General features: G+C 34.7%; 2 protein-coding genes across 3 annotated transcripts in view; both read right to left on the bottom strand.

Annotated features, from left to right (window-relative positions):
• LOC135693228 (ubiquitin carboxyl-terminal hydrolase 34) overlaps positions 1–5,398 on the bottom strand; it is a 65,444-nt gene extending 60,046 nt beyond the window's left edge. For both annotated transcript variants that reach the window (XM_089110978.1, XM_089110979.1), the window contains exons 1-3: positions 5,259–5,398; positions 2,107–2,176; positions 320–545 (exon numbers count right to left, since the gene is read on the bottom strand). In XM_089110978.1, coding sequence (XP_088967104.1) covers positions 320–545; positions 2,107–2,176; positions 5,259–5,304 — 342 coding nt within the window. In that variant the 5' untranslated portion in view covers positions 5,305–5,398. The remainder of the gene's footprint in view (positions 1–319; positions 546–2,106; positions 2,177–5,258) is intronic.
• Positions 5,257–15,255, bottom strand: LOC135693256 (vesicle transport through interaction with t-SNAREs homolog 1B). The gene is made up of 8 exons (XM_065211687.2): positions 15,065–15,255; positions 13,394–13,452; positions 12,584–12,694; positions 11,333–11,398; positions 10,905–10,998; positions 9,903–9,973; positions 9,127–9,188; positions 5,257–8,933 (listed from the first exon to the last, which is right to left on the bottom strand). The coding sequence occupies exons 1-8, from the start codon at positions 15,162–15,164 to the stop codon at positions 8,831–8,833; spliced, it is 666 nt and encodes a 221-aa protein (XP_065067759.2). The 5' UTR covers positions 15,165–15,255; the 3' UTR covers positions 5,257–8,830.
• Positions 15,256–16,035: the final 780 nt, after the last annotated feature.

Raw genomic sequence — 16,035 nt, 5'->3', positions numbered from 1 at the left:
TATTAAAGATGAACAGTTATTGTATATTTTGACTGATTGATGTTAAGAAAGTTTTACAATCACTAATGGAAAGCAAGCTTCACCCTCAAATTAACTAACATAAGGGTTTAGGAAAATGCTTTTGGTGAAAACTTACAAAAATTTGGCTTTTTTAAAACAATCTTATTTTACACAAGCCATTAAATACTGCATCATAAAAATGAATGCCATTAAAGACAGGTGTAAAGAGGCTTATAAAAAGATTAATCTGGGTGTCATTTCAGCATTTTTTTTATTCATAATATCAAAAGATAAATTGAAAAAATAAAAATTCACTAACCTGCAGCTTCTTTCCTCTATCTGTTAGATAAAAATGAACTTGGAACAATTTTACAAGGGCTTGAAAAAACTGGTCCAGTTCACCCAATATCCCAGAATTCCCTCGCTGTTTAAGAAGTCCATTTGAAACTTTATTTATCAGCTCAATACAGAATTTTATGTACAAATTTGTCAACTTTTCAATATTTTCTTCGACTATTTCTTCAGGTGATTGGCATTTGCATTGCCTGTGAAATAAGGAAACAGAAAATTAAACAAACAGATCATGATAACTAACTTATGTTTTTAAAGCACCATTTTCTAAAAAATATGCACAGGATTAAAGGGATTGAATATGAAACTGGCTTTGATTTTTTAAGCTACAGTTGAAATTACTAGGGTCAGGTGAAACACACTGTCTTTAAATAGCATTTTCCTGTTAGAACCACTCAAAAAAGAAATCAAATATTGTAGACTGTTAAGAATTTGCAATTATAGAACCTTAAAACTGAAAATATAGAAGAACAATGTCCTGTTTAACTGTCTTATCAGATTAAAGAATGATATTTCCCAAAATTAATAATTCATTAAGAAAAAAACCCTTCTTGCATTCAATTTTGTAGCATAAATAAAGAGCTACTCAATTTAGTCAATGGCAAATGAATTGCGAATGGCATCATTTTTCAATTTGAAGATAGAACAGGAAAGTATAACTTTAGCAAACTTAAATACTTTCTGTTCGGAAATCCTTTAGCAAACCTCTTCTTAAACAATTAAGTATAGCTGACTTTGAATCTCCAAATTTATGCATCAAGCAACAAATAATAACATGGTAGACACAATTTAAGCCAATCAAATATACACATGCAGTGAACACACGACAGGCTCATCTGGGAACTTTGCCCAACCGACTACAAGAACTAATTATAAATCAACAATCACATCTGTAATGGGAGTCAAAATTTGTAATAAGACAGCCATTGAAATTAGGCAAGCCCTATCAAAACATACTTCTGCTCAAAGTTACAAAGACAGGTTATTAAGCTTCTACTAATTTTTATCAACTTATAATTACTAACGCTTTACTGAAACTCAGCCCTCACCAAAAACCAACTAAATGACTGGCTGTAATTGATGCCAATCATATTAACATCCTGACAAAGTAGCAAAACAGACTTCTCACTTTATTGCCTCCTTCCCAACAAATATACATATAACAATTGCAATTGTACTCTTATGATATGCTTTTTCATTTTTATGCTTTCAATCATTTTGCTGTTGTTAATGTTCTTAATCTAAATTTTTTTAATTAGCAATGCTCAACAAGGCAGGGCCCTTAGCTTGATAGACCTTCTTACAGTTCCTTTCTAAGGGTCCTAAACAACAAGTAAAAGTAATATATTAAGTTATTGGAACTGTTTTTATATTAGCAATTACATTGGCAATTATATTACTGTAGCAACTATTCTCATTGATTAAGATTTAGATTTGTAATGTAATCTCTTCATGTATATGAATCTAAACTTTAACTTGCATTTCTTGTTGTTTGAAATGAATTAAATTTGAAAAATTTGAAATATGGAATGTACTCCAGATGATTAAGTTTCAGATGTAAGTCCTATTGTTTTGAACAAAGTAAACTTTTAGACTTCCTCTTGATTGTTTGTAGGTAGATTATTATAATTCAGTGTATTGCAGAATTTCATATCTAGATCAGATAAAAAGAAACACAGGAAGAAGTATGATGCATTTGATTGGTTCTACATTTTAACCATGCGGCTACTGCTAATATTCTGCAAGATATCCTACCTTGAATTGAGGGTAAAATCTGCAAATCGGATCCAGTCATCATCTTCAAATTGCTCTCCTTCTTTATTACCTAAAACCACAATTTGCAGTCTGTATAACAAGAAATATATGACAGTGTCTTGCTACATTTCAAGAAATTGACCAAAATGTCAAAAACTCCTTTTAAGGCTTTGTTTTAGAAAATGAGTGAAAGAGAAAATTGGAGCAGCGACAAATCTAGATTTCAAGCTAGACATGCTAAACATGACCAAAATTTCAAGAATATGTCTTATTGATATCATACTAACTAAAGTTTTTCAAAAAAGAGTCCTTCTACAATAGAAATTCTTTAAAATAAAAGATCGTTGTAACATGATATAGAATATTGTAGGTGTATAAATGGTCTCCTTAGGCAGAAAAATGGTATTTCAAAAACTTGAAATACTATTATGCTGAAGAGGTTCCAATTAGTGCATTGCCTTATCATCACCTGTAGCAGAAATTGAGGTTTCTATAATCAAAATTGATTCTGACATCGGGCAACACCTTTTAGACAGCCCAGAGTGTGCAAAACTCTATAATGAGGACATGTTTCAGATAATTGGCAGAGCCCAGTCTTTTTTCATCTAGCAGTTTTGGAATGGATCTACGTGTCAGTGAGGGGAAAAAATGCGCAAATTTTTAAATATTTTCCCTTCCTCCCTCACAATTCACACCTTTTGGAAAAAATTTTGTATAGTTACAAAGTAGCCCAGATATGTTCCATTAACAGCCATACTGGCCATCCATTCATAAAGCGATTATTTTTTAAGAATGAAAATCTGCTGCGCATTATTTAACCACAAAAGGGGAAAAAATGCACACATGTGGCAAAAACTGTGCACCTCTCAATTACCAAAGAAAGTTAATTTGATTCAATAAATTGGTTAATACTTGTTTGAAATGATTTCTAAATTAAAATACATCATTATTACAAAAAGAATAGATTGGTCAATATGGTATAAATATGTCCAATAACAATAGATTCAACATCCACAAAGGTCATTTTTCCGTATTGTACTGAAACATGGTTGTGCAGAGCTTCGTCTTACTACAAGCTCCCAGGAACAGGTACTTGAAATCAACGATTTTGGAGGTAGTTCATCCCCACTGCGTTACCAATTTTAGTTGAGATCTGTGACATGTCTTTCTGTATATACCTTTTCTCAATAAAACTGGTCCCTGTAGTAGACACACTATAGAAAATATCATTCTTGTTATCACCTTGGCTTTCTGGCTTCCTAAATTTCTTCAACTGTTCCCCCATTATTTATCTATTTTTACCACTGTTAGAATCCATTGAACTCTCGGAAATATCTTCTTCATAAAAGATTACTTAGTTTTCTTCTTTATTTTGGCTACTCTCTCCAGTTTCCCCCCTTCTGTTCAATTGCCATAACGAAATCAAATTGAATCATTAATTAAGTAACTCATTAATATATTCCATGAAAGTCGTCTTTCGATCTGAATTTTTAAAGGAATATTTAGAAAGGTAAATCGCTCTAAGGGGGCTCTAAAGAGTTGGGGTCCTTTAGAAAGTAATAACTTGCCCCTTCATTAAAAAACTGGGTTTTATGAATAGAATATATCCAAAATCTTCCTAAATCCATATGGTTGTGGAGTTTCAATTTAGTCTTGCCTATGCAACTTATTATAAGAATAGACAGTCTCTTTTTTAAGGAAAAACATAATTTTATGGTGGGCATTTTTCCCCCTCAGTTATGAAATTCTGCTGTTAAAAAACACGCAGGCCCCTCTAAACATGCCACTTGGGAGGAGCAACAACATCTGTTTACGGGCAATGACCTCAACAATGAAGTAATGTAATGCTGTGATAATACCTTTGGAATGCAGTCAATGAGCTGAGAAATTGAAAAGTTTACCCTTGTCATGGAAAACCTGATATCATTAGAAACTGGAGCTCCTGCTTTTCAAGTACACAATGAAAAACAAAAGCACACTCTTTTTGAATTTGGTATTCAGTGAAACTATCATCAAAGGTTTGGTTTATCATACCATATCTCAAACTGTTGGTTACTCCTCCACAGTGCTGTAGAAATGGGTGCACATTTTTTACTCCCAAAATCATCATGCGCATTTTTCCCCACACTGTCCATAAACAAAAAAGTGGCTAAAAAGTGGCACAATATTATGTAGACAGAAGAAGTTCCTTTTTTCTCTTGGACTCCAGTGGTAATTTATTCTTTAGGCATGCAGCGCTGAGTGGACAACTACTCTGGTCTTATGCTTGTGTTTTTCTGATTTTTATCAAAATGGTTTGGGCACATCACCAGGAAAAAGAAGCCACCTGTAAGTCCATTATGTCTGGCAAGTAGAAGGAAGCAGAGAAGTGGGAAGACCCAAGAGAACTTGGTGCAATGATATTAGACGATTGTCTGGGCTTAACAGAAGCAATGAGAAAGAACTGAAGACAGAATTAGATGAAAGACAGATGTTCATACATGAATGCACCAACTGCCCCTCCAAGGGCTACAGTCATGATGATGATGATTCACTTTTTGGTCATTTTACAATTGACTACAAGCCCTCTTTTGTTCTTAAAACCATTTAATCTAATTGTGAGACAAACTTTTGATGAGCTGACCAAAACACAGACCAATTTTTTCACAATTTCAACGAAATGGCTGCCCTTGATTATGTAAACAGCTTTTTAGGAAGAAATTCGACAAATTAAAATATGCTTCATGCGAGACGTCTGATATCTTGCTTCCTAATCTAAATTAGCTGACAGATTTCAGTGCGTTGAACTCAATATGTCAACGGATTGATGAAGAACCGAAATTTTCCACCATTTGTTCAATTTATTAAACAGTTTGATGATGATATTCGACCGTTTTCGTCGCTCTTTCAGTCTCTAGTGAGGCGGAGAGAATTGGCTTGGAGAATGACGGATTGCTTTGTTGGTGATATTCCTAATTCACCATGGTTATAAATGCAGACGTTCATCTGAACATTTTCTATTTGGGAAACAAATATTCATTAGCGACAATTCGTTCCCTTAATATTATGAAACCCCCAATATTACGATATGTAAGTTACATTTCAAGTCTTGATCATCTTTCGTTTTTAGTTCCAATAAACAACAAGAAATAAAGTTGTTTAATCGCACTCACATTTCTCAGCTAACTCATAAAGAACCGAACAGCAATCTGGATCCATAACAATAATTGTCTTTCGACGACTGATTTCAAGGAGCAAAATTCATAATCATAATTTCACGAGCACACCATTTTGAAAGTCTGACAGACGCACAGCTAACCACGTCCGCCATTTACCATCCCACGAACTCCCGCGAAAACAAAGGTCTGGGATCTAGTACTCTAAGTGACGTCATGTGCCGATCACATGGCAGATAACAACTGTTGCAGATTATGCCCTTGATCGTACATAAACAATAATTTCTTGAGTAAAAGAATTGACAGCATCGTCATCATAACTGAAAATGTACTGTGTAAGGGATTCTAAAAGTTCAATACTGGTGGATACTTTCTTCAGCATCATCTAATAGTATTTAGTATTTGTTCCTTGTTGTGCTCCAGGTAATTACTATGGACTTTTCCATGCATTTTGTAAGAGAAGGGCTGCAAAATTACATCAGGCTAAGTTGAGAACGCACTAATCGATTTTTTCCAGGCAGAAATAGTTTAGAGATCTGTGTAGACATGACCAAAGAATGAACAGTTGTCAATTTAAAATTTTTTTTTTCTTTCAACTGATGAGCCTGGGTACTGCGCTCGATAATGCAAGTCCCGAAACTGTTTTTGTCTTAAGAGGCATTGTGCCCTATAAATCATGAAATTCTGTTGTTTTCAGTACAGATTTTCTTCTCATACTATTGTTTTAAAAATTATGCTCTTCCAATAATTCTATGCTTCCTACGGTACTGGCCCCAGGTTTTTTTCTGTACTACAATTTCACGACACTGGTCGAGGCCACGAAGGGTTTACTCAAACAAGGCTAGCCTTGGTTGGTTTACGTTCTTGTCACAGGGCTTTAGTAGCTAAGGTTTATTTCAATATGCTTGCGTCAATCTGCGGAACACTTTTGCACTGGAACACCTTTCTAAATTCTCAGACGATATGAACGATGTGGACTTAAAAAGGTTAGAGGCCATCTTAGTCTAGAAAGCATTTTAAAAAAGAAAGAAAAGGCAAGGGCGTAATCACTGTCATTAAGTCACAGCTTCAAAGGCAACAAGGAAATGTTTGTAACACCCTTCTAACATCTAGAGGTAGTGAGTTTGAACCGGGTTGAGACTTTGTTTGACTTGATAACGGGCTATGCTCAAACGTCGTTTAAATTCGCTATTTTTTCCTATGACAATTTCACTTTGATTCTGTTATCTGTTATTGCCATACACACTTTTTCAAAAGAACCAATAAATGAAAGTTCAGGCTAGCTGTTCTGTTCTGAAATTTTAAATTACTATTCAAAAACATAACGCTTTAGGTTTAAAACGATTCGAAAATCAGTCGGCCTAGGCTAGGTTCACTGTTCCTCTGCATATTCAGTTTCCCGGTTCTATAATTGCAAATCTTCAACGGGCTACGATATTTCATAACCTTTTTATCTTTTTTGAGTGGTTTTAACAGAGAAATGCTATTGTAATCTGCTGATCAAAGCGAAAATCTATATTTGCTCAGCAACAATGCGTACACAACGACAAGTATTTTCGATATACATTTTATCACGTATCCAAATTAAAATTAGCAGTGGCTATTTTCTAGCCCCTTGCAAAATGTGGCAAGTAATTTTTAGATTTTAGAGAGGAATTACCTGTTGTCGTTAAGTACAAGGGTGATCAATCCTAAGTTTTATGTACTTGCGCTGACTGTCGTACTAGAACCTAACAAAGATGTGATGCTATGTTATGGACATTCTTATAAACTAAATCATTTCATTTTCTAGAACACAGAGTCCAGAAAAGTTGTTAACCTTCTTCGAGACAAAAACATCCCCGAAGGCAAACCTTCCTAACAAAACAATAGAAAGTGGGCGTGGCTTTGGTGTGTCCTAGGAGCTTCTATTGTTTTTCGTGGACCTTCTTCCGGTCAGTGGCCGTACGACCGTGATGTTTTCCTGACTCTGCTAGAATAATTACAATTACGGCTTACCAGAAAGGGACTTTGTGTTTACAAAGAAAAATCAAATGGCTTGCAGGTTACATGGGTCTCTTTTCAGAAGTACAGACAAAATGTTTCGAAAATCAAAGAGAGCAGCAACAAAGAAGAAATATCAAGTGAACAATACGAATATTTTTACTATCAACAAATCTGCTTTTGCATTCATTACAACTAAATTGCAAAGATTCAAAATATTTAACATAAGTCAATTTAATGTGATGAGTACGTAGCTGATTTCCTTTAATAATCAAGAGGTGACGATCAATATCATGATATGAATCTGTGAGGCAAACATACGAACCACAATGTTATGCTGCTAGTGGCATGCAATAACCTTGTGGCTGACCACTTCATGTCGAGATAAGTAACTCTCTACTCAAAAAAAGTAAAAAAAAACAAATTTTCAAAAGGGATGGGTAAATCTTGAGCTACAAATTTTTCCACTTGACAAAAATGTATATTATTTAGCAAAATTCTTCCACTTCCTTCAAAGTTTCAGAACACAATCTACAATTTAGGAGCTGATTAATCGGTGTTGGTATGAGAAACTTTCATAACAAACTGAGTTTAAGGCTCCACGATATTAGAATTTTCCCGCCAAAAGTTACATTTTTTAAACATATTATGGCAGACCACACAGCAAGAGAATCATTCAAAAAGGGGTCCGCCACCCTAGAGAGGTTTCAGGCTTTCGATAAGCACAATTCTTACATAAATTTCTATTGACCGCTGCAACAAGCACGACGAAAGTTCCTCTTGAGCAATACAAATGCTGTCGAGGCAAAACACTGCTGTAGAATCATTAAAAGACACCATGATTCAATAGAAATATAGCCATATGTTGATAGTTGAAGACTAGCCTTCTAAATGTGTAGCACTTTTATAAACATATATCATCTTACACCTTGAAACCATCAACAAAAAATACTAGTATACCTTAGCTCTAGAGTATACGCCTCTTTTTGCCAAGGTACAGCACTAGTAGTTAACTGTGGAATATAGTTGGTAAGTATCAAGGTTTCCGTGAAGAGATGGCGTAGAAAAAAGAGATTAGTTAAAACCCATTACAACAACATGGATCCAGCGAATCTAGGCTTTTTAAGAAGGCTCTTAAGGGCCAATTATCTTGAAATACTCTTAAATGACAAATGCAGCGGTAGTATAGTAAAATAATGGCCCCCTCACCCTTTTTTCAACGCCTCCATTTATTCGATGCCCTTAACTGGAGGGGAAGAATTTGATCAAAGGCACTTGAGCAACCGGCAAGCTTTGCGGCATCTGTTTTCTTACATGAGAAGAAATGGGCTGTTTTTGGAATTTTCATGCAATATGTTATTAGGCCTGTTTTGAAAATATGGTCGCAAAGCATGCTGGTTGCGTAAGAACCAGAGAAGTTAACGTACATTAATTAGCGACAAACAATTGCTAGCTAAATCAGAATTGTTATCACAAGGACATTAGAAAACAAATCAAGTTGAAATTGTGTATTCAAAATGAGCTACTTGACCTAAATGTACTTCATGCTGATGTGACGTCATGCTGATGACTTGGAATTGAATAAATCATTTCTTCTTACTTTTAAAAAATCTAATATAAACGACTGCACCAAGGATGATGAGTTCGAGGAAAATTATGATCACAAGGATGACTTTGTTTGTTGCAAGCCTAAAAATGAAAGTTAAACATGAAAATGTCATATCCTTATTTTTCCAGCTAATAACTTTGAGACAATCAAAGAAATGTTGCATAGAATTAAATTTCGAATAAACATTTGGGGCATTCACTTAAATTTTACCCTTTTATTGGTTCGTTTAAATTTTGTGATAAACACCCCTTTTCCAAACGGGGTGGTAGCTACCTGATTGCCATCGAGTTGAGAATCCTTCGACTTCTGCCAAGATCTGAGTGAGCTTGTTTAACCTGAAAATAGGTTTATAAACATTGGTCACTGGCAAAGACGTAAATCTAATGAAAACAGATCAAGTTTGAAGTAGCGCTGAAATATCTAAATTAAGTCAAGATGCTTTAATGAGCACTCTAAAATACTTTATCAACTTTTATTCAACAAATCAAACAAAACTGTATCGAAACGCAAACATGTTTTTGAATTTTGCAACAAGCTTCCCTGATTCGTTGAATGTGAATTTTGTTTTCTTCGTAGATCGATGAAATGAGTGCAGCTTAAAAAGTATTTATGGGTAAAATTAAGTACTATAGCTGACTATTAGACAAAATTTATGTGAAATATATAAACAGGAGATCTAATAATACATGAAATGTTTATTAGTATTGGGAAAACTTTATATTTTTTGGTGCCGAGGTTTATGATTCTCCGACAAGAAGAGCGAAACAGCAGAACACCACTTGGAGGAAGTAGGTGGGGGGGGGAGGGGGGGTGTTACAAAACTAAAAAAATATTGTGAAAAGTTTTGTTCACAAATACAGGTAGCATCATCGAAATTTGAAACGAGGAATTGCCGAAGACACTATTGTAATGAGCAAATATTTTCAAATCAACCATTCCGATGATAAAAAGCCTGGAGACCAGAAGACCACCCTAGGGCCCCAAAACATTCAATAACTACCATCACTGCTCATATGAGGCATTGCCACGGCATACTATCTCACACTTACCTTGTCACGTGAGCGAAGTAAAGATTCTCTCTGGTCTTCCAAATCTCCTATGATCTGTACACCAACTTCGTCTAAATGAGAAAAGGGGCATTTCAATTTTACGAATTATAGAGTTACTTAAACTAAATAATGTAATCTTAATTAAGAGCTATTATATTTAAGAAAAAGCCCAGATGCTGATTTAAACAGTAGCTCGAAGATTGGTAATGTTTGATACTAGAATTGTTTCGAAGCACTGCTTTTCGAAAACTGGGTTCAAAACATCTTTGCAGCGACCCAGCTGCAGATTTTTCAAGATTCTACAAAAACAGACAATGAGAATGTATAAAGAAGAAGGACTGAGGGGTCTAGAACAAGGAAAGCCAATAGGAATGAGCAGAACGTCATAAACTGTGCTCTGTACAGCTGGTCACAATGGGAAGATGAAGCGATGAAGAAAAGAAGCTCTACAGATGAATTGCACAGCATTTGCAGAGATTGCTTCAAAGTCTGAGCAAAGATACGGCATGGTCAAGCTGGCAACAAAACTCTACAGGTTTCTCATCACTGCAGATCAATCTGTTGCTACAAATGAACGGTCGTTCAGCTCAATAACAACAGTAAAAGCTATGCCACAAACAAGAAAGGCGAAGTAGGGTTGAACGACCTGATGCTTCTTGCTGCAAAGAGAGATGTAATTAACAAGATTTAGCCAACGTTTAGAATCTACATAATATTTTTCAGGTTAAAAAAGCGTTTGTAAAAAAAACCCCACCAATCCCCTGCCCCTACCCCAGTCTCAAAGGCTTCAGTACTTGGCTGGTGTCAATAATACTTTATAATGTACTTTGCATATTTAAACGAAACCCTTTTCAAAGTGAGATAAATCCAATATGGCAACCTTTGGGGGATATGGTATTGTGGCTGAAAGAACAAGTGACTGTACAAACTGCTCTTGACTGTAGAAACCAACAAGACAACGAATCAACATGCAAGTGTTCATTGACTTCAAAAGAAGATTACCAGTTTCAGCAGCAATTCTCTGTGATCTTTCAACACTCGCAGAACTTTTCTGAAGACTATCTAGTCCTTCCAACATACGATTTTTGTGTGCAACCTAAATAACCCAGAAGGCCAACGATGTGAAAAATTGTATTAAAGACACAGAAACAATTCATTTTTAGGCTAGTATATCAAACATACAGTTACTGTGTATAGTCACAAAAGTATAATTGCATAACAATTGTATGGCTGAACAGATATCTGCTGATTGTGTTAAGCTTCAAATTCTCCTCTTCAACATATAAAAGACTGTAAAGCATTGAAAACTTTATAACTGACTAGTATAAATGTATGTATAAATCTGATTGATTGAATTATTTTTAACTGGTCTTTAAATAAAATATTTAAAAAAAAGAACTTTATTATCATTTTACTAAACCATCACTTACAGAAGGATCAGAGAAATCTCCAAACAGATCACTCCTTCCACTGGGTGTCTGCGCAGAGGCCTTATTCTAGAAGAAAGAGAAATACTTTCCACTTTCAAAAGTACTGCAAAATATTGCAAACAATTGTAGCCAACAAACATAACACACAGTATGTTTTGACAGAGCTGCCTGACTAACAACTCAGCATCTTGCTTTCCAGGGACCTGTGTCATTAAAAAAATGTATTCCTATCGTGCTTTGTGTTACTATTGGTTGGTAAGGCTTAGTAACAATGAGTTCCAGTCTAAAACTCACGTTATACTGGTGCATACAAGTCAGTAGCCTATGAAAGGTACAAAGATGATCCCATTTGACAAAATTGGCAATCTCCTTACCAGTCAAAAATTAAGCAATCTCCAGTGTGATGAACTTTTATTTTTCAACATACATGCAAGCATAAAGGCTGTTCATACCAGGGGGTTAATACTAACATGTTGAATCAATATGTGAAAAAAAGCAAAGTCTGAGATGGTGGGTGACATGGCTTTGGTGATATGACATGGAATGACTATACAGGCCTTTCCTATAAGATTCTAGCAGGAACATGGCTGATTGTGCTCCTCAAAGCAAATTTAAAAATTACTTTCTGTAATGATAATAGCAGTGAAGCAGATTAAGGGTGTTGAACTAGCCATCATGGTGGATAAACGAGCTAGTAGAGGAATAAATACGCGATACTTAACGCCATTTTTAAAACATCAAGCGAACGAAATAACAAGAACACAAGGTAAGATCACAGGGTTACAAAGTTACATGACCCAGTCCTCCTAACAACAACAAAATTTTGTGACTATAATTAAAAACTAAAGTTTAATACTTAACACCCCCACTTAAACTTTATGTAGTAATTATATAATTATAAATTCTAGTATATGAAGAACAACAAAATGCGATGTTATCAAATAGTTCAAGTTTATATTCCCATCATTACTGCAATAAATTTCTTGAGCTTGAAACTGGCAATTGGCTTTGTAAAGACATCAGCAATGTTCTTCGCTGTTGGAACATAAATCTAAACTAAAGTTTAATACTTAACAAAGGGTGATTCTCTCATCACACTCAAAAGGCATCTAGACAAATATATCAGGGGTTCCATTTATTGTGATTATATTGTAGTTATCACAAAACAGTATAACTTCTGGCCAAAAATTTAAAATGTTTACTAAGGTGCAGTTATGATTCAAATAATAAATGACATGTAAAAAGACTTACTATTTCTTTTTTGACATTTTCCAGCTGATATCTATATGATCTTATAGTGGATAGCATCTTTGTCCTATATGCACCAGGAACTCCATGGGTTTCCTCCATCATGTTGTTAAGCTAAAGATAAATTGAATTTGGAAACCTTTTACCATTATGTTTACTTGGCTAACAAGTGAACTTTATGAAAAATATGTTACTGCATAGCAATGCTAAATGAAAAAAGTAACAAACATTTCTGTATCAGCCTTAAATGAGAGCAAAAGCGTACAGTATACTCAACTTTAGGCAAGAAATTTCATCTTTCCCATTGTGATAATGGCCTAAGATTTATCCTTTCATGTAGTAATATTACTGCATAGGGAATTCCAGGAATGCAAAAATGTTTTTTGCAATTTTCAAATTGTTTTACCTGTTTTAGTTCTAGTACAATTCATGATAGAGAAATCTAGAGAAAAAACTTAAGCCTCTACTTAAATGATACAAATATATTTCAAATTTTATAGCAAAGCAAAATTGGCTGACCAATTCTGGTTTTTCTATTGGCAAGCAACATCGACTGGGCAACCTCAACAGTCACATGCTTGCCATTCTGGTTTGCTTATTTTGATCCACAGTTGGGTAAAAATATCCTCTAAATTGACATTTTGATGTGCTAGACTCTAAAAAGCGCTAAGCAAAAAGTTTGAGTTGATAATAAAATGTTTGCATTTTTCAAAGTCATTTTTAAATTTTTACCCACAAATTGGTTTGCCAATTTCTGTAGCCTTATAGAAGGTTTGCCAATAGAAGATCTGATATAGAAAAATACGAACTTACAAGGGATGAAGCATCTTCCATCTGCTTTTCAGCCTTCCTTAACTCTGACTTGCGTTGCTCTTTGAAAATAATTAATAATAATAATTATGGGGGATGATGTTGTTCATACAACAAAACGTAACAAAACAACTTGATCTAAAAGTTTTTTACCAGTCCTTTACCATTTTGTCCTTTACCACTACCGATCTAATCCAAAATTTACTACCCAAAGACATTCACACTTAAAACTCAAATTGAATTAAATTTTTATTTCTTAAGGCGGCTTCATTTTATGTTGTTATTAAAATAATTTACATATTTGTAAATTTGCAACACAATTACTGCAGCTTTGCAATTATAGCAAACAATAGACATAATTTTTTCAGGTTTCTTTGTAAAGTGCTATTTCAAATGTGATAGTATAAAGACTGGAAGGTAGTAGATCACATCAGTACATTTTGTATCAAAAGCCAAGCCATTAAAGATAAATTTCACCATTTTCAACTAACTGAGATGATATACTTACAATTAACACAGTCATATGACTATTACCAACTTGTATCATTAAATATCAAATTAATACTAATTTGTGTCACAAGTGAATCATATCCAATTGCATCATTTTATATCACATTTGACTCATACCAATTGGTATCTTTCTATATCAATTTCATACAAAGGCCGTAAAAGCAGGGAGCTAGGAGGCTTGAGTTTCACAATAAAGTTCTTATGCCAGTAAGTTTTTACTGCTTCATCAAAGTTGCTTTTGTTAGTGAATTGTGAACAATGTAACCATACAGTTTTTTTCTGTCTATGACTCATGCACCACAGAAAAACTACTGACAAAACCTGATTCATTTGCAACCCAGAATAAGTTTTAGGTACCTTAGGACCTTATAAGAAGCAATTAAAGGACTTTGCTTTGTGGTACAGTATTTACTTTATTTAAGAAAACAGAAGCTCCTCCCTCACACAAAACCTATCTTGGCTCTTGAACCAATACCTTTTTTTAAGATGGAATGAAATAGCAGAAACATTGCATACAGAAGTATTTTCGTTCAACACTCTTCAGAGTATAAACGTTGGACAATGACCAAAAGTAAACAGAAAATTTATATCCAGGCATGGATTGAAGACAATGTGAACGGAAGAAAGATGTGTTTAATTGGTCCTTTGTTTTTCATAAATCGTCTTCACTATATGTTTTGGCATCTGGATTTGTGAGCAATGTGACCAATTATAATTAAATCTATATTTAATTTGGACATTTTGATTTTCACAAATACACCGTTGCTGTTATTTTTTCAGAACCTTTTTTTGCCTGATGCTGGTGGGAACATGCTGTTATATTCTCTATCTATTAATCACTGACTAGTGCATCCTACATAACAAGCTTTACATTAGCATAAAAACTCATAAAGAGATACAAAATTTTGAATTTCATTCAAGGAAATATATATATTTCAGGACAAAAATTTCGACCCGAAATTAAAGAATGGAGAACCCTCCACGTACGTATGTATGGCCTTCCCTGCCCCTGTTATACAATGTCATTTTTAAAACAGTTTCTGAAAGATGCCTCCCCCGTTCCCGTAAAGATATTATGTTTAAAGGATTTGAAATCAAGTTCAGACACGTAATAACACAACAGGGAGACATATGAAAAGTATAGAATCTGAAGAGACATCTTACCACCAGATATCTTTGGTAGTCTGGTTTTTATCACACCCTCTAATGAGTCAAGAGTTGACCTGAGCTCATCTTCAAGGTCTTCGAATCTTTCTGATGACATTTTGATGGCGAAATCGTCAAGAACCCAGTCACAGCTTGGTCTTAGGCCGCCATTATTTACTTCCTCCTACGCAGCAATGACCGATGCAATTTGCTCCGGACCTGAAAGCGAGGCTGTATCCTATTCCTTTCAGTTTTCACTTTCATTTTTCATTTTCTATATTTTTCTGAAGAAGCGAGAAAATATTGTGCAGACCTTCGTTTTGTTATGATACATTGAGCAGGTTTCAAACAAATTCGCTCATAAGATATCTAATTGTTATACTAACATGTATGGTAATCCATTTCAGCACAAATATGGTAAACCGGGGTCCTCTAGGAGTGATATGCAGAAATGAAAAAGAGACAGGGAAAATTTGGGTATAAACTCGGTAAAAAGAGACAAGGAATCAAGAGAAATTTATTTGTCATAATTCATTCTTTTTTCATTCCTAATAACTTTTTCTATTCGTATCACGTCACAGGGCCGCACTTCCAACTGGGCCGTACTTCCTATAGGAGCCTAAAGAAATTTTTTGAAGTTTTATTTGGTGCTTCACAGGGGGCGCCTGGCCTGGACCCAAACTACCGCAAACTTAAACTTTTGCAAATATGCCATTTTCACTGAAGAGATTTCTATATGTTGGTAAAAAAAATTTTGGCGCCCCCCTCCCCGATGTCAAACTCCTAACTACCCCCATTGTTTCCACAAAGCGGCATAGATATGATACGTATTTTGTTTTCAGATAAACAAAATATTAATAGTAATTTTCTGGCCATGGCTGTGCATATATTCGGAAAATAACCAAGATTCTATAGGACAGGGCCAAGATAAAAGAAATATTTAAAATCTTTTTCACAGTTAAGAGGATGAAATAGTCCAGACTGATGAC

This window comes from Rhopilema esculentum, chromosome 10 (genome assembly GCF_057945365.1).
Source record: "Rhopilema esculentum isolate cy_ngs chromosome 10, ASM5794536v1, whole genome shotgun sequence".
Lineage (NCBI taxonomy): Eukaryota > Metazoa > Cnidaria > Scyphozoa > Rhizostomeae > Rhizostomatidae > Rhopilema > Rhopilema esculentum.
This window is presented reverse-complemented; position numbering and strand designations above follow the sequence as displayed.

Bases quoted from the DNA above. Each gene is read 5' to 3' on its own strand.
- LOC135693256 (XM_065211687.2), bottom strand. From the start codon at position 15,164: ATGTCATCAGAAAGATTCGAAGACCTTGAAGATGAGCTCAGGTCAACT. The intron at 10,999-11,332 runs GTAAGTGATGGT...TGGGTTATTTAG, and splicing joins GAGATTTCTCTGATCCTTCT to GTTGCACACAAAAATCGTAT. The intron at 9,974-10,904 runs GTAATCTTCTTT...TTTCTCATTTAG, and splicing joins GAGAATTGCTGCTGAAACTG to ACGAAGTTGGTGTACAGATC.